General features: G+C 40.0%; 2 protein-coding genes across 2 annotated transcripts in view; both read right to left on the reverse strand.

The window, feature by feature from the left end:
• Positions 1-933: 933 nt before the first annotated feature.
• dcstamp (dendrocyte expressed seven transmembrane protein) lies at positions 934-4,467 on the reverse strand. Its single transcript, XM_087175182.1, has 3 exons — positions 3,401-4,467; positions 2,980-3,312; positions 934-2,891 (listed from the first exon to the last, which is right to left on the reverse strand). Exons 1-3 carry the CDS (start codon positions 4,445-4,447, stop codon positions 2,832-2,834), a joined length of 1,440 nt encoding a protein of 479 aa, XP_087031308.1. The 5' UTR covers positions 4,448-4,467; the 3' UTR covers positions 934-2,831.
• A 3,035-nt stretch (positions 4,468-7,502) lies between these two features.
• The window catches only part of rims2a (regulating synaptic membrane exocytosis 2a), a 100,690-nt gene continuing 89,154 nt past the window's right edge, over positions 7,503-19,038 (reverse strand). The window contains exons 21-26 of the mRNA XM_087175178.1: positions 8,821-8,962; positions 8,453-8,565; positions 8,240-8,341; positions 8,012-8,151; positions 7,841-7,897; positions 7,503-7,514 (exon numbers count right to left, since the gene is read on the reverse strand). Of these exons, the coding sequence (XP_087031304.1) occupies positions 7,503-7,514; positions 7,841-7,897; positions 8,012-8,151; positions 8,240-8,341; positions 8,453-8,565; positions 8,821-8,962 (566 nt within the window). The remainder of the gene's footprint in view (positions 7,515-7,840; positions 7,898-8,011; positions 8,152-8,239; positions 8,342-8,452; positions 8,566-8,820; positions 8,963-19,038) is intronic.

Below are 19,038 nucleotides of genomic sequence, written 5' to 3' on the forward strand. Positions count from 1 at the left end.
AAGTATTTACCAACCCTTAATCTATTAGTTACAATTTGGAAATACTTTATAAAGAGTTCCTAATCAGAAAGTTGCACTAAAGTAAGGCAACAGCTCTTCACCTGTACTTACTATAAAATAAAACTTCAAACTGAACTCCAGCACTGCTCATCCTGCCTGTCAGCTTCTCTGGGTCACATGACACCCTGTACTAGGTGAGAACAATAACACCTGTGAGATATTAATTAAGAGTGACAGTTTGTAAACGGGAAGAGGACAGTGCTGTTCACAGCACATGTAGAAGACATCTGTCTTTGATTATGTAAGGAAATACTTCTGTTGGGAGCATTACAGGGAAAATACCAAAGCCTTCCTCTGTTATAGTTTATTAGAAGATGTTGGTGCTTAGTCTTACAGAAATACAGTTAAGTGCTAATTAATAATAGGATTCATAAACTTAATTTTGGAACAAAAAAAAGATTTCTATTTCAACACCCAAAAGCCTGAAACATTTACATTATTTAATATATTGTTAATATATGTTGTTCGTTGTCATGATTTTGGCCTCTAATCTAAATAGCCTACTGTATATTCTGTTATCTGGTGGATTATACAGTTTGGGGAGATAATCATAGAACATTGTCATCTGCCATGTTACATAATGAACATGATGTAATATGTATGTAATGTCTCTGTCAAGGGAAAATGATATTTCTAGTTGAAGTGCTAATTGAAGCTAAAGTGAATTGAATAAGAACCTCCACATGTATGGTCTGTCGGCTATTATCTTGGAGAGTGTTCCTCCTATAGACCATTCTCCATGGTTACCATTGCTGTCAACTGACAGTCCAACCCGTTATATAATGTGATATAACCTAATGAAGTACAGTAGTATACCGAATTACAATGATACAGTACAGGTAGAGGATTATAGACAAGCAATGGGACACAGTGTTTGAGCAGCATGTAATTATAATTAAAAATATTCACTGCAGTGTACAAGAGAATGTAGTACAAAAACATTGAGAGTCCACAGCCGAGCTATAATGTTTAGCGTGTTCACCATCTTAGTTAGGCGTGTTGTTATGCTACCATTCACTAATGAACACTGAACACAAAGTACAAATGAGTCTAGCATTTGATCCTAAACCAAAGGCCAAGAAACACGAGTTATTACAATTCATCTTGAAAGACCAAATTTAACAGCAATAGTTGTTGAGACATTTCACTTTGAACCACTGATGTAAACCTCAGAGCAGAAAAGTCAGGGTAAACGATCCTTTCACTTGTAATGAGAATGACTGGCAATCCAAGCTGTAACTCTAACACAAAGAGTGCTTGTGTGTATTTGAAAAAAAAGTAATGACATGAGATAATGAAAGTGAAAGCTGGCTGGCAGTGGAGCTATCTCAGACTTATAGGCTCCATGAGTGTCCAGCCCGAGTGGTGTTTATCACAGATGTTCTCATCCATTTTTTGTTGTTTGCGTTTGGGCTAAAAAGAAAACAAATCTGCAGGTAGATGACTGAGACAAGGAGAGCGTAGCCTCTCTTAGTTCAACTGTTGCTCATCAAAGTCACCAACTGTCCTTCTGCTTCGTATGAGCACTTAACACGCATGGGCCTATGAGTTAAATGAAAACCCCACCCACTACCAGTCAGCCATAACATTAATTAGTAATTAAGATTTTTAGATTATCTACGCTGGTCATTTTCAATCAGTCCAGTGTGTATCTGGGTTATTTTTCACCCCACCCCAGTAATAAATACAGTACAATTACAGTAACTCACTGTTTTACAGTAAACTTCCTCTTACAGATTGAGAACTCTTCCAGTGAGCTGGTGTTATGTTAGATACATGTACTGCTGTAGGTGGTGGCTGTCTCTTTTTGGTTAGTCCTGCAGAATGTCTGTGTCTATTACCAACCACATCCTCTTATGTTATGTTACTATTAAAATGCCATCTGAAACAATGAGTCAAATTAACAAGAAGCGCAATGAGTATTTTATTCCAGACCTCCCTCTGTAGTGTTAAAGTGAGAGTTCAGGTTATTCGACTTGGGGTTGTGTGAGGTACTTATACATACTCAGTGTATTACCTGCGGTAGATACGGATTGGTGCCCTCCCAAGTTTAGAGAAGCAGTGGGGAGCGTTGGCACCCAAGATGAGCGATGTACTGCTGTGGACACACCTATGGACACACCTATGGCGCACCATGTATTACTCCGCAGGTAAGTAGGTAGGTACACTTCTGCACAGGAATACAGTAGTTCAGTGGTTGAGAAAAGTAGTTCCCAAGGAACGGGCTGTTTGACAGCAAAATAAAGCGGTGAAGATATTCAAAATGTAGCGTGCTCTCAGCTTCTCTGCCGGTACTCTCAGCTGCTTCTCTAGAGGACGCTGATCCGAATCTACTGCAAGTAATGCACTGACTATGTGTAAGTACCTCACACAAATAACCTGAACTATCAACTTAATCCAGTCCAGATGGCAATTAATAATTTAGGCAACAACTAAACTGTGGATGAGTGAAAACTTTACCTACTGGTGTAGGTAGAAAAAAAGCCAGCTGATCACCAAATGATTAGGATCCATTGCTGCACACCATGAATGGGACCTGTACCATATGCCATGGCAATCTGTCCCATAGTTGTTGAGACATATCACTAAAAAACAAAAATGTCAATCTCATGGTGGCACAAGGGGAAAGTCAGGGTATCACAAAAGTCAGTGTCATCATGAGGGTACAAAACTTCATGCATCCAGTAGCTGTTGGTCTGAATACCGTCGGTGCCATTACTAGAGTCTCTAATAGTAGCTAAAAAAGTCACATAGCAGAAAGAATCATTTCCTCACACGATAACTTGTGGATCCTCTTTGGGTTGAAAGAGCAGCGGGCACCAGAAATGTGGCTGATAAGAGAAGAGAAGACAAACTAAAAGATTAGAGACGACACTAACAGCCTTTTATTATACTCTACCAATATGTGGTTATACAAACCTTAACGATCAACGATGTGAGGCTGCAGGTGTTTTTATTCTTCTTCCCTTTTAATCTCTTCTGGAGGATTTTGGCATGCAGGTACTCCACTCTCCCGTCCGCAGCACTGGAGAAGAATCGCTCACAGACCACCAGCCTCAGCTGGGACATTTTGGCCGCCATCAGGGCCATGACGACCAAGGTGACCAGGATGACGGCCAATGGAAATATGGAGTTATAGAAGAGCAGCTTGGGTTTAGGAAGGCACTTCTTTTCAAACAAGGTCACAGAGTAGGAAAAGTCTTTGTGATGGATTTCCTCACTGAATGGTAAACCAATTACAGCCGAAATCCCCTGAAAGGACACAGGAATGAATAGTCAGTGGCTGTCTGACAGAAATGAATGTAGTAAATTCTTAAAATGCTTTCACAAACACACTTACTTTGATGCTCATTAACAACGGGACATGAAACGGTTCCAGCTCTGCTAATTTTGTTGTTACAATATCCACAAAGCAGTACAATAAGGCGTCCACAGTTATAAATATAACCCAAACTACAAAATGAACGACAACTGAAACACCGAACTTCAGTACAACTTTGCCCTCTCTGGCGGTGGGTCGGGTGGAGGGGATGGCGGTGTACAGCTTCCCTTCCTCCGGTGTGAGGGGGAGGATGTGAGGTTTTCCTTCCTTCCTCTGCTTCTCGTCAAAACGAACAAATTTGCTGCTGATGAACCTGTTTTCGTATTTCATGTCACTGCAGTACTTTTTTATGTGCAAGGCTATGAAGGTCATGAGCACGAGGAAGCTGATGGCGGGAAACAGCCTGTTGGTCACAGTGGAGAACGTACTCACAAGGGACTGTGCATATTTCACATTCTCGTCCAGCCTCTGCTCTGCTTCACTGAGTTTCTCCCTGAATTTTTCTGATTCCAGTTTGAGTGAAATCTTGAGCTGGGGGTTAACGTTCACCACTCCCAGGTCGGTAACCCCTTTAAGGACGCTTCCTATCCACTTCAACATCTTGACGTAGTTACTGAATGGAGTGATGATGGCCGATTTCTTCGCCTTCAGGTTGCAGATCATACTCCTGAGGAGGCCTGTGAGGTTCTCCAAGGTGTTAACGATATTTTTAAGAACAACAAGGCTGGTCCCAGCAGTGAGCAGCAAGTTGCGACTCTTCTTCATGAAAATGGAGATGACAAATAGGGTCCCTAAGCATCGTACCCTCTTTGATAAGAAGAGGGCGACGGTGAGTAATGTCCCAAAGCAGCCAGCAATCCCTCCAGCCACTGCTGTCTCATAGTCCAGGTGGAAGAGCAGGTAGAGAAGGAGCAGGGCGCTGAGCAGGAGGCTGGAGAAGCTACAGGTCAGGAGGAGGAGGACAGTTCTCTGAAAGCCGTCCCTTTTACCCGTCGTGAAAACATCCAAGGCCTGAAAACCAACATCTTCAAGGCTCTGTTTTACTGCAGTCCATGAGAGTAGCATCTTGGGTGTCAAAGGAGAAACTGTTGGAAAACACTGAACTCTGGAAAGCAAATTTGGAAAGAAAGGGGGAAAGTTAAAAAGACATATAATAAGAAATAAACAGGTTGAACTGTTACACAGTGAAATTTAAATCATAAAAGGTACATGTTGAATTTCAGAGGGCTGTACATTTAAGCTTTAGTTTAATGAAATCACAAGAACAAACCTGCTGCATACATCAGGGTGTCTAGTCTTATGCATGTAGTCTGCAGTCTCCTTAAATATGGCTAAAACAGGAACTCTTCTCAATCCTCAGTCATTTGTCATTTCCCAGTCATCCCTATTTTTTAACCAAAAGCAGAAGCAAACATGAGCTGATATGAGGCTGAATTTTGACAGCGTGAGATACTTGATTGTGCTTTTGGTCTAAAATTCAAGTATTTTATTCAGGATTGCAAGGCTGCACGCCATTAAGTACAGATTACTTAGTGTATACCAAACAGCAAACTTGATAAATGCTATAAAATACTATTTGGAGTAGGTGGCTATAAAACAGCAATATGGAAACATGGGTCAGGATTTGTAATTTTTGTGATACATTATTATAATATTGTCATACTGTAAGTTGTAATTATCAAGGTTTAATTTATGGAGAGACAGCTGCTTTCTAGGAATTCAGGTCAGAAGTTTTAAAAGGGGAAATAGTCATTTGATGTTGACAGCAGGGTTTTGACGTCAGGAGCTTCACCATGAAAAGCTCCTTTTTAGGTGAGTTGGTGTGCAGGTTTTATTAGAGGCATGTGAAACTGTCACATACAGTCAATTTAACAACCCACACAGAAATGTAATAAACTGTATGTCATATTAATGTCTATCTTCCCATTCTGGGAAAGTTGTCTCAGGCTTTTGGATTGGATTTACATAACATCTGTCTACAATATGAGCATACATACAGAAACTTGCATATTTATATGGTCTAGACATATATGTCATATATGAAAATTGTTTCCATTTCTAATCAGTTTTAAATAGAATTTTTACATATATATTTTTATTTTATATGTACATATATTTGATACATGGAAATTCAATATGTGTAAATGTTGAATTTGTGTATGGGAAAGGCGAAAGTTGTAGAGTTCAAACGAAAAAATCTTTGAAGACATAATTTATGTATAATTTTACTCCACTGGAACACAAATGACCTCAACTATTGTATTAAACACTGACTGTGAAAATGATGGCTCATTCTGTAAGTTGGTAACTCCACCACTTCAGCCTGCACTGAAATATCTTAGTATATTGAATGATGAATGAATAGTTAATAACAATGTCCTTACATATGGGGTAATAACAAAACCAGTGAACCCTTGGCAAATTTGATATACAACCTCACCTGTCTGCAAAGTTCTTCTGGACCGACACAAATGCAGACTAGCTAATTAGCTCAGCTAATCAGGAACAAGCTGGTAACCAGGTAACTTACTTTCTGCTAGAAATAAGAGAGGTATGCTTCACAATCTTACTGTTTTCATTTTCCATTAAAGGGCCGTTTTAATTTTAGACCAGTTTTACATATGAAGTTCAGGTTAGTGGTGATGGGGAATTACTTTACTCTTGTGAAAACGGTTACAAAATCTCTTCTGTGACTCTTGGGAGATTTCAAAATTAGATTTCAACCTTCTCAGCAACCTTCTTTTTGTGTGTTCATCTCATCACCCAACACTTGGCATCAGTGTAATATCATTTTTTATTTTTAATTTGAAAAATAACTTACATAAATCTCTGTACTCAACCATACTTAACCAAGACATAGCCTTGGCATTAACACATTGCACCAAAAAGAGAAAATTAAAAGGCATTCAAAAGGATAAATAACATATGTCTTTGTCATCATGTGAGGCATTCTTCCTGTTCCAAAAGAGTCTATCAATCTATTCATGGTAGCTTGTTTATTCAAATTCTGACATCTAAATGTATGTACAATGAAAATTGAAATGAAAATATATGCTGTAGCCTGTGACAGCGACAAGGTTTTCTTGGAGATTAAAACGCATTATCTTCATGTGGAAAAGGAATAATGCCTCAATGCCTCAATTTCATTCAGACATACTGCAACTATAAGATTCATATACCTCCCAGACATGAGAAGTATTTTCAATTACTAAAAATAGAAAATAAAAAATAAACTGGTCTTGGCTTTTAAATAAAACTAACAAAAATATAGTAAATTAATTTCATTTTCATTAAAACAAGAAAAAAACATTTTCTGTGGCAATATCCCTTGTTATTTGAACTTGTGATTAGCTCATCTTCACAAACAATGCCTGTAAAATTGAACCATAGCAACACACATCTTTTGCATGTTTGCTGCCTCTTGATTAGGTATAGACCTCTTGCTGTACCAATACAGATTATTTTTGCATGTTCGTCAACAATACTGGAATAAAATACACTTGCAATCACAACTGTTTCGTAAACCTCCATTAAATATAAAATATTTTCCTTGTCACTTTTTTTTTCTCAAAAACCTGAAAGAAAATATGACTTTGGGGGTGGAATGTTTTTGTTAAAACTTCAATAACTGGCCGTGGAAGACCAAGAACTAATTTGCTGTAGAGTTCAATTCAAGGGGGAGGGAGAAAAGTAATGAAGTTGACATGCACTGTACAAGAAACTGCAAAAATTCCAAATATCATCTTTATCAAAACATGCTGAGTTACTGTAAGGTGTGCCCAAGCCATGTTGCAGAAAATCCTTTTCAACATGCTTGTTAAACAAATCAAATCCAAAATAAAATACATACTGAAACAATACAGAACTGTAAAATAACCAACAGTCCTAAAATCTGGACAATATCAGGGGACTGAACAATGGTAGCAATGAATAGTACAATGAGAGGTACCCTGGGACAAGGAAGAAAGAGAAACATGTACAATTTGCACATAATGTTTATCTTTATAAGGCCTGAGCCTTTTTACAATGAAATAAATAATTTACATTTATTTTCATTATCACTTTTTGTCACATAAACATTTTCTGTTAAATAACTCCAAAAGTTTCCTTTAAGTTTCTCTTATCTGCATGTCTGCAAAACACAGACTCACGAATGGTCTAAAGAATGATAAACGATGTCTTCTTTTTTTTTTAATCACGATGTTGCATTCACTCCCCTTGAAAACCATGCACTAGTGAAATTTATCTTTAAAAATAATATAAATTGTTGAAAATGGCTGATCTGTTTTATTTATTTTTCATCTTTTTTGCAAGTTGCAGCCTCAAGAAAATAATTTTTTTTTTTTTATTCAGCTAAATTTGTGTCCATGCAAATCAACTAAAAAGGAAAAAAAATATTTTTTCTCTTTTAATTTTCATACAATATATCAACAGAGAAAGAATGATGGTAGATTGTACATCCTGTCTCTTATACACATCTTGGTCCATACGTCCATAGTCTCCCCATACTATGACCTGCAGGGAGGAACACAGAAAAAAGAGTTTTACTCCAAGTATAGATTTTGTGAAAATGTGATGTTATACGAGAACTGACTGCGAGTTTCCACTTTAATTACTGACTTAACTTACCTGTAAAACCTTTCCTCCCGGACTCTCCTCAAACGGCAGTTGCTGCTGGTAAAGAGGATCCAAGGTTTTTCTTGCTACTTTTGTTTTCTTTTTGGCTATGCAGACTCCATTTTCCAAAAGGTAGACCTTGACATATGGTGCTGAGAGGACAGGAGAGGAGATGTTACAACTTATATTACTCATTATTTATTAACATTTTACTGCCTATAATAATGAAGCTGAAATTACCTGGCAGTGACTTGGAACCTGGTTTTCCCACAAGACCACGGGCTCTAATGACCTCTACCTCCAGTGCTCCTTTCTTCTCCACCATGCCTATCTGGATGTCACCTGAACAGCAAATATAATGATTAAATATTTTATAGTATATGAGGAACAAAATCACTCACAATTACCAAATTACCAAGTGAGTGTATTGAATGAAGGGATTCTTGTTCTCACCCATAGGTGGAGTAGCCAATGTCTGTCGTCCAACCAGCTGGGCAGGACCCAGACCATCCAGGAAGTCACTGAACTGGGCATCTGAGGAGAGCCGCACCCCAGGGAAGATGAGGCTGAAACAGAGAAACACACACATTTGTTACCACAGAAGTTAAGTAGGGTAGTGTAGATTAAAGACCATGCTTTAGGGCAAGAGGGTGGCTGTGATTATTAAATGTCAAAGGGATTAGAAAAAGTGAAATCTGATATGAGTAATCAAATTAAGTTTTGAAATGTTGGCAGTGTTTGCTGTGTAACTGCTCCCAGTAAAACATGAGTAGGAGCTTTTCTATTGTCCCCAGTGCGAGTGTGAGTCCTCGTCTCCTTACTTTCCCTCGGAGCTGTAGCTGTTCATGCTGCCGTCCGTGGACTCCCGGCTCGCCTGCCGAGTCATCCTGCTCCTCATCTCCACCGCCAGGCCCGTCTCCGTACTCCTCTGGATAGTGCTGCGCAACTTCTTACCTCCTGCTTCTGCACACAGGTTGACACATGCAAAGAAAGAGAGAGGGAGAGAGAGAGAGAGAGGGATATAGACTGTCAATCCATGACACTGAATCACTTTGTGACTCATGCTGCGTTCAGTTGCCTTCACATGGATTATTTCTGACATCGCAGTGCTTTCATTGACTCATGAAAAATCATTCCACAGTGAAAACAAAAAGCAAGACAACACTGGATTACAATTCATCTCTACACCAAGACATGAGTGTAGTTTGTTGTGGGAAGGATCAGAGTAATTTCACTGTGATAATCAAACAAAGTCACCAAATCAAGCTCTACACAACTGTGGCTCTTCGTGTATCTGTTGAGCAGAACAACATGTACAGACCTCCGCTGGTCTGTACTACCGACTGCCTACGGGGGTCTTGTGGGAACCGTATCAAGTCCATGCTCCACCTACAAACATCCCCACACCCCCACCCATCCTAACTGATCCCATATGACAGCTGACTTCCCCCATTAGCCCCGCTGCTGCTCATCTCCCTCACAGCCTGCGTGCGGGGTCACGTGGCTGCGCCTGTGGCAGACGTGCAACATACCTACACACACAAGTATAGTATGAATGCTCCACTACTGGAATCACGCCTGGCGATCAGCACACAAACAACAAACAAACACACACACACAAACACACACACAGTATCTCTACTATGTGTCATTTCATATCCCATTAAGAGAGAGATTAGAAATTTTGCCTTCACTCACTGCATCAAACAGCAAAGATGCTTAGGAGCTTAAAAGAGATTCAAACACTTTATATTCATCTATTAAGCTCCGTTAAACAGGTATCTAAAAAATGTGTGAAAATATGTGCTTATTCTCCAAGTTTTAAAAACATGATGCGCATGGCTGTGGTGCAATCAAAGATTAATTATCCAAGATTATTATTATTTCTCCTATTAGAGTCATGGAATTTCTTCTTCCTCACCTGTAATCAAATTAATGCAAAATGAGGGCAGTGTGTTATTTCCCAGTGGCCAGATCATCATTGCAAATCCAGACAAAAGTAATAACACTGAGTTACCGTCAGTTCAGTGTTTGCAACCTCCAGGTGCAAAGTAAAGTAACAAACAATTGGCCACCTATTCACAGATCTTAAGTAAACTTTACCTTCTATTTCCCCAGTTTGAACGGATGAATCATGTCTAGACTACATCATTCCTAAACCAGCATCATCACAGGACCTCTGTGGCGCCTGCTGTCTTCACTCTCCTTCCTCCCTGCTTCCTCGGCTTGTCAGAGGAGGAGCTGAGGAGAGGAGTGATGCTCCTGTGTCCTATCTCACACAGGCATAAACAGACATGAAGCCTTTCAGCCTTGGAATCTCAGTTATTCAGATGGCCTCCGCCTCCTCTTCCTGCTCTGCACACACGTTACAATAGGAGACGCAGCCACGGAGGTCGTCTCTGACGTCTGCAGCGAAACGCAGCTCATACACCTCTGCTGCCAATCAGCGGCCAGTCAGATGTTATCAATGAACACTGAGAACACACCATGTTCAGGCTAATGAATACCCCCCCCCCCCTTTTGTGGTGCAATGTCACTGATATGCAGCCCTGTTACAGAATTATTGATGAATAGGTGATCTTATATAATTCTTATTAATATGATAAAACCAAAGACTGTAGACTTTTTTCTCACGCAAACTAATAGACCAAACCATAAGCAAACCATGGCATAGACTTTCATTTAAAGGCAATGACTCTGACATACTGTTCCCATGTACAGCATACACACACGTAACTACTTTATCTACAAAAAAGTACACACACAACTGCATTATAAGTAATTAAAAGTAAAGTATGTGTCAGCAGCAGCCTGAGGCAGCAGAAGCCTAAAAGTTAGACAAACTGGCTCGACATCAAAAGGGTCACTGACCTCAAAATCTCCGCCCTGCCAGACAGGAAGAGACAATGAAGTGGCTGCTCGGCTGCCAGCAGTGGAAGTTTGTGTACGAGTGTGTGGAGTTGTAGCTATAAAAAGAGAAAAAAAAAAAAAAAGCTGGTGTGGTCTTCTGCTTTGCAAATCTATGAACTATTGTATTTGTCTGTAAATAAATCCCCTATCACTAGAATAGGAAGTGATTACACCACCTTATAAATATAAACACATACAGAAGGCGTCCTCACCACTGGTCAGGACATTTGAAGCGACAATCATAGAACAATGAATGAACGGCTGCCCACAAGGTGCTAAACAATGATTCATTGCAGTTACTAAATCCTCTCTTGCCATTCACAGTCACTTTTAGAAATCATCAAGAGGAGATGAGAGGTTGTTGAAACTAGGAAGTATCCACTAGCAGCAGGTAACAGCAAACACACTGGTTCCATTAAGAATCCACACTAACAACACAACCACTGACGACAGCAGCAACAACAGAAGCAGTGGGTCTATTTCACAACAAACTGAGAGCCTGGATAATAAACTGATTATTCTTGAGCTGCAGGCAAAGATATCAACTTCCAATTTATCATATAAACAGTGTACACACAGCTCAACCATCATATTATTTTTGTAACTGAACTATCCTGCCATCCCAATTAAACTAATGACATCTTTCAACCTGTCCCAGTTCTCCCAACAATCAATACCTCTGTATCTTCCCACTAATCCTACATCCATCTCCCCCCTCACTGCCATCCCTCAGTTTAACCAGCAGTGCATGCTGTGACATTTCCCCTGTTGTCATCTTACCTCCGTCCTCCTCATCGAAGGAGTTCATGCAGGGGAAATAGACGGCCAGCGCTTCAAATGATGCAGACAGACTCATCTTGCTCTGGGAGCGTTGGATACGCATCCCATGAGCCGGAGCAGAGGTATCGTGCCCCTGCCTGCCCATGGTGACCAGCGGCTGTCCTTCTCAATGCGGTGAATTGAATCCACCAGACGTCAGCTGATATTACTGGTAAAGGTTTAAAAACCTGCTCAAATCTAATCTGATGAATTTGATAAATTCCTAAAGCCAGTAGTAGAGGACACTGCTATGCTGTAGTAGATCAGGTCTGTGTTCTCATTTAGTTTATCCCTAGATGCTCTGTAAAGTGCATCTTAAGCAGAGCTTCAGAAAAGCGTTGCTTCAGTAGCTGAGTCTTGTGCTGTCTGGGTCTGACGTTCCTGCTGCACCTCTTTCTTCAGGGGGGGAGGGGAGAGAGCTGCATTGCGCTCCACCAATCAGGGCGCCAGGCTGCTCAGGCGCACCTCGGCTGGCTCTGCGGGTGCACAAGCTCTACCCAGAGATACTGAGCCCCCCCCTCCCCAGTCTGTTATTCACCACTCTGTTTTTTACCTCTTCTTTTATCATTTGCTTTTTCTTTTTTTTCACACTCTTTTGTGCCATTTATCACAGTTATTTTCCTCTTCTCTCCATCCTCTGTCCCTCCATCCCTCCCTCTACTCATCTAATCCACAGGCGCCAGTGAAAACAAGCTGTCATTAGGTCTGCCAGCAGCCCTGCTGCAGCCACATGCTGGTCACTCAAAGTTCACGTGCCAAACTCCAACTCTAATTTACTCCTTACGTCTTTTTCTTCTGTTACTACATTATCACAGCCGTGTTGTGTTGGGAGGAATTCACTTTGCTCATTCCGACTCTTTTTATAGCTGCTGAGAATAACAAAACCAAGTGGACGATCACAGTCACATGCACAACCTGAAAACTTCATCCATCACCCTTCTACATCCTCTATTACACAGCTCTGTTGTGTTGTGTTTCCCCTGACCAATCACAAAGCACAGTTTCAAATAATCAGAAAAGCTCTTTGTTTGAATTAGTGTCAAATTCACCAAAACATTGACATTTTTTCACTCCATTTCTACCATTTGTGGAAACCTGAGGTCAGGATGTTTTAAACACTCCGGAGCTGAAACACACAGCAGCAGTGCTCAGGGAAGCGCTCTCTTCACTGGTGGTCCCTGAAATACTAATAAATCTGCTACTGGCATGACATGTGACAGCTAATACTAAACTTCTGTTCCTCTGGTAACTGTCACCACCGCAGCTTGGTAAAAAATCATGTGAATCTGTGCTGCTTTGACATGTTGCTAGAGAAGAAACTGTGGTGCTTTTGTTCTGAATGTATCTGGCAGAATAGGCACAGGACAAGACGATTCTGGTGCACTATTATAAATATAGCAAGCTCCCTGTAGTGTTATCACTGAGACTAAAGTTCCTCTCTAAGAGACACTGCAACCTACTTCCATGAAGGAGCTGCTTCAAGCATGGCGGCAATTTGCAGGTTTCATCTAGGTCAGTACAGCCAAATAAAAGCACTTTTACAGCTAGAGGGAAACTGGACTAACACACACAATTACATTACAACCAACTGGTGCAATTTCTTTATGAAAGCATAGGCCTATAATTCAAAGCTTTGGTTCAGTCAAACAGTGTCATTAATCCACAGGATGTATTTATTTTAATGAATCAAAAAGCTAACTCATTTAAGGAGAAGTTATGTCTTTGTGTATTTTATAGGTTTTTAAACAGACTAGCGCTGTGGCTCCGGGGATGACAATGTCACTCTGTTGTTCTGATTGTCAGTCCATCACTTCGGTTCACACTGAAATATTTGAGCAACTATTGGGTGAAAGTTTTGCGCATACATTTATGTTCCTAAGAGGATGAAGCCAGCTAACATTGGTGATACCATGACTTTTCCTCTGACACCATGAGGTTGACGTTTGTAGCTTTTAGTGACATGGCTTTATTACTGTTGGATGGATGAATTGTACTGACTTTGGTGATCCCTTAACTTTTTAATCTAGCACCATCATCAGGTCAAAATTTTAATTTGTCCAGTTGTCCACTTTGGTTTATGACCAAATACATGCAAAACTAATGACATACACATCAGTGTACCTTCTGATTAGTGCTAAATAGCAAATGTTAGCATGCTAACATATATGGATATGGAGAAGGTAAACATTATGTGAACAATGCATTGATATTGTGAGCATTTTAGCATGCTGATGTTAGCATTTAGCTCAAAGCATTGCTGTGCCATAGTCCAGCCTCACAATGCTGCTAGAATCTTATTTGTACACAAAAGCTGCAGCAAAATGCTCAGTGTATCACTGTCCAAACACTTGCTGTTCACATTTTTTATTTGTAGCACACACGTCAGGACTGCCACAGCCAATATAATCTGAACATATAGTATCAGCAGGAGATTCTGTTATATACTGAATCTTTTCAGCTTCACTCAGCTCCAGTGAAAGCTGAAATCTGAACATTAGCCCCTCTACAGCAGCAGGAGGTCACAGATGATTCTACAACTGCAAGTACAACCTGACATCTGACTGATGTTTTAATAACAACAGAGTTTTCTATTTCATGATATTCCACAAAATAGATGGATGCAATGACAATACATCAATTTAAAAGTAGATATTAACTTTAACTCTAACTCTTAATTGTCACCTCAACTCAACAGTTTTTGATGGTGAGTTTTTTGTAATGTCTGTCACACACAACAAAACTATAAGGATTAGATTAATTACCAATTGTGTAGTTAGTCTTTCACTGGGCTCTGAGGTGACAAAATGGGATAAATAGGTTGACGCTCTGAGGAAGCACAAAGCCAGGAACATGGCTACAACATGGAATCATAAAAGTAGTGAGTAGTGAAATTAATTTTGCAAAAGAAAAAATCTGGTTCAAACATGTGCTTGGTCAAAATAAAAACCAACAACACAATGACAATTCATCTGTCCTCTGTCTAAGTCACAGCTAATGCGTCATTGCACACATGGCAACAGTAGATAGCCATTCACTCTAAAAAACACATTTGGCACGTGTTGGTTGTTTAAACTTTCACAGCTACTGTAAGACACCGTTTATTCTTATCCATTGACCCACTTCACGCTGACAGAGAGATAGAGACATGCACGCACGACACCTGATGAAAGAAAAAGAAGTTAATTACAGTCTTGGCAAATCTGTTCAAAGATTCAAAAGAGTTCACACCTTACATGAAAAGCCACAGGAAAACTTTCATTTGTCACGCAATACATAACATTATCAACAAAGTAAAAGTTTGTTCATTAGAGATTAAAGTACTTCAAACAAGTATAAAATCATGCCTGAAGAAACATGAGAATCCAGGTCTCTTCAGCTCATCTCTTTATAGAAAATGTGTCACTTTAGTTACAAAGACCAGAGAGGGGATTACTGGTGAGATGAAGAATGTGTTAAGGGGAATTTATAAGTTACTATCAGATGGTCTTTGTTTTTTTTTTAAATTCTAACTCAGGTCTTCAGACCTTTCATTCAGGTCTTTAAGGTGATTGTCCTTATTTAAATTCCAGTATATTGTATGTCGTCCCTCTTTAATTTAACTCTTTGGCCTCTCTATCCAGCCTCTTGCCTATAATTGCTTTTGCTTCGTTTGTCAAAGCACTTTATAAACTGTTTAAAGGTGCTATATAAATAAAGTTATTAATATAATAATTATTATTAATATTATTATCAAAAAGGTAATCCTTGTTCTAGAAAATCTCCATTTTAGGCAATGCTGGTGTTCTCTGATTTCACAACAGCATGACTGGTATGGAGTAAAATTAAAGCACATTGTGCAACATATCTGCTCTCACTCCAAGCTATGACAAACTGACATGACAGTGACCACACGACTCCAAATCACAGGCACCTCAGAAGGCAGGAATGTGAAGAATCTCACCAATTCTACTACAACAACAAAAGAGCGCAATATCCCAGAAGTCGAATGTAAGTTCTGCCCGGCAGGCGGCTGGGATCACAGCCGGAAACCCTCAGACGTCTTATTAATTGATGAGACCGGGCCAGGATGAGCGTCAGACAGCGACTCTGGTCCTACACACAGTAAACACAGCTTAATGGAGGACTCTAACCCTGGCAGTCACACGCACGGATGTAGGCAAACACACACTTGCAAGCACCTTAAGTGTGCACACACCTGGACACACACCAGTACAGCCCAAACGTAGGCAAACACTTTCTCTTCTCTCCGTTTACATTCCCTTCTGTCTACCTTGATGCAGACCAGCCCTGCAGTCTAGAAGTGCAGTTTCCTATTGTGTGTGTGTAGCTCAGATATGATGAGATTTATAATGTGAAATTGATTTAATTATAGAATATCACATGCTTGTGTACACTTTCATTCCACTAGCTCTGTTATGGCTTCCAACAACTCCTGGGACTAATATAAAACTGGATAAGCAGCATAGAGTCCACTCATCATACTTCCTACCTAGAAAATGCTGCCTGGAAGGTTCATGAGAGCAGTGGGCCTTTACTACAGCTTGTAGAACTGCAGAGTTAGGTGATAAAACAATCTTCTGCATGACACATGTTTTAGACTGAATGTTAACATAAAAATTCGAATTAATGTAACTGTAATCCTGCATGACATGCAAGTGAAAGCACAGAAATAAGAATCATGAAGAATCTTCTTCATGGTATAACACTCGTGTTTCATATATATGTGTATATAATAAAAGATTTTACACCCAAAACATGTACACACACTGTGTCCTGCCATTCACTTCACGCCTTCACTGAAAAGGTTCACGCCTTCAGCGGAAGGTGTGAGGGGAGAGAGGCTTGTTTGAAACGTGAAATGCAGGCGGTGTAGCAGTTGGAACAGTCCGTCCCCTGGCTGCCTCCCTTCACTCAGTGGTGCAAACACTGAAGCTACAACAGATGGAGAGCTAACCAGAGAGAGAAAGGGGATCTAAACACTGCCAAGCCTTACGTGTGGATATGAAAGATCATTATACGAGCTGACATCACCCCAGCTTACTTTTTTAGAACCATAACAAACTACTGCGATATGTAAAAGCTTCCCTTGTGTGTGAAAATTACACCAAACATGTCACAATGATTATTTCTCATACATGTAAGAGGAAACAAGCCTGTTTTAACCACTTTTATGGCCAAATGAGCAGAAACATCATCATATGATGATCCATGACTAAACTGACCACAGTATTTTTCTACAGCATGTCTCTTCAGACTTCCTCTTTGACTGACACTTACAGAGTGGCTGTCAGCTTCTGGAGACAAAACAATTTGAAGAGGAAGTCCACACAGTATTTTTAGCAGCACTTAAAAAATCTAAAAATGCAAGGTGGAAGTTCATTTTTAGTCCAGTTCAGATGGGAAGCAAGAATGAACTGTACTCAAATGTGGTACACAAGTGGACGCAAGTGTGTCCTAAACTGTGTCCAAGCCTCAGACTGAGGCAACAGAGACATATGGCTGAGGAACATGAGCCAAACTGCAGGCAGGACACGCCGAGCAGCTGAGGGAGCATGGCAGGGTTTACAGGATGAATCAACAGCTTTTAGATGACAAGCTGAGTGAAGACGGATAATACGCCACCAGAAATATTTCTTTTTATAAGGAAAGTCTGACTGAAGGTTTCAAATGAAACTGTAAATATATGTGCAGGAGCACTCTGGCAAACTCATGTCAATTTCAATGAATTTCAACAGACCCAATGGAAAATCTGTTAGAAAATAATTAGTAGCGTAATCAGGAATCAAGAGTAAATCAGTTAAGAACACTTCCGTCTCAATAGCAGCACTATAAAAATATTGCTTTTGTCAAGTGGCAACATCAGCAAGGACCAGAGGCTGGTTCCTCCACAGCTTGCTGGGTCACTGTTCGTGTATATCCAGGGTCAACGTGACATATTTTTCTGCTCTAATTGGATCACAGCTAAATTATGCTTCGGCATAATTACCACAAAACAGAAAAAAAACATCTTCAAAACAACAAGGACATTGGTTAATTTCTTGGATAACGCAGAGTACATTGTCTGCTACGAGACACCATGTGCTGCTCTCAGTGTGAAAACAATTTATTTAGTCCACCAACTCTGATAGTCACATCACAGCTCATGAATAAACATAAAGTGATCAGTAATTAATACAACAGTTACAGAAGAACTATTTCAGATAAAGGTTAAGCAGTCTCACCAAGTCTTACTTGTGATTCTAATACCATGAAAAAATGTCTCCATTTCTGTGCACAGTGAAGTATCTGACAAGGGTATTATCATCTCAGTGTTTAGGGGAAAAACACTGTTTGCTTTGAAAGGTTAGTCAGTATACTCTTGTTTTTAGTGCCACTCAGCTCTGCCATTATGAAGCCTGACAGCAACAGTGAAAAAGCTCTAACCTCACCTAATTTCACATTTGTTTAACTGCAAGACTTCAGATTCATTCCATAAGAATGAATAGCATCTTAAGCCCAAATTTGTATTTTACCTAACGGTGACCTGATGTGTTTGATTTCTACTCCAGGTGCACAGAACCTAAGAGAAAATATACAGGGACTAGGGTTTAACAATTAATCGCAATATTACTGAAATTGCAATATGACTAAGGGCAACATCCAAATCACAGAGATGCCCTGCTCCAAACTAAATTCCTCAGGTGCGAGGGAATGTGCTTGTTCAATCAAATCAGCATTTTTATATTTTTCTGTGAAAATGCAAAACTGACCTTTCCCACTAAAATGTGACTCATATCGTAATATCTGTCAAATGAATCAATCACAACATGATGTTTTCTGCATATCGTTTGCAGTGACCATGGAAACAGAAACTGTACCCCTGCACTTTTCCCCTCTTTTGCATCAGCATTGACATAGTAGAGTGAACAAGCGCATGCACGAGCACCCTACAATGTGAGTGTAATAAATTGGACTTATTGTAAATGCCAGCAATGTGAGTTTGTATATAAGCAATCCTGTAAGGTTATACTGGGATCTTTGAAAGTGGCAGCCTCAAACCTGTACAATGATCAGAAAACACAGACACTTCATCAGGACTGGTTGCTGCCCTTGACAAATCCCAATCCTCAGTGTGACAGTTAACAACACACTATAATTGTGGGATACAACAACCAACGTGGAAAAACTGCAACAGACAAACTTCAGCTCCAGCTGCACCACCGTGGTGGAAGCAGTACAAGAGAAAAATCAAAAAAATCTGCGGAAACTATTGTCACAAGGATTTTCTGTTCTCTGTTCCTCTGAGTGCAAGTAGGTTCATCATGCTTGGT

Source organism: Seriola lalandi, unplaced genomic scaffold (genome assembly GCF_002814215.2).
Source record: "Seriola lalandi dorsalis isolate HSWRI2012SDOR001 ecotype SW California unplaced genomic scaffold, Sedor1 jcf7180002054425, whole genome shotgun sequence".
In the NCBI taxonomy this organism is placed as follows: domain Eukaryota; kingdom Metazoa; phylum Chordata; class Actinopteri; order Carangiformes; family Carangidae; genus Seriola; species Seriola lalandi.

Bases quoted from the DNA above. Each gene is read 5' to 3' on its own strand.
- dcstamp (XM_087175182.1), bottom strand. From the start codon at position 4,447: ATGCTACTCTCATGGACTGCAGTAAAACAGAGCCTTGAAGATGTTGGT. The intron at 3,313-3,400 runs GTAAGTGTGTTT...GTGTCCTTTCAG, and splicing joins CGTTGTTAATGAGCATCAAA to GGGATTTCGGCTGTAATTGG. The intron at 2,892-2,979 runs GTTTGTATAACC...TTCTCTTATCAG, and splicing joins TCACATCGTTGATCGTTAAG to CCACATTTCTGGTGCCCGCT.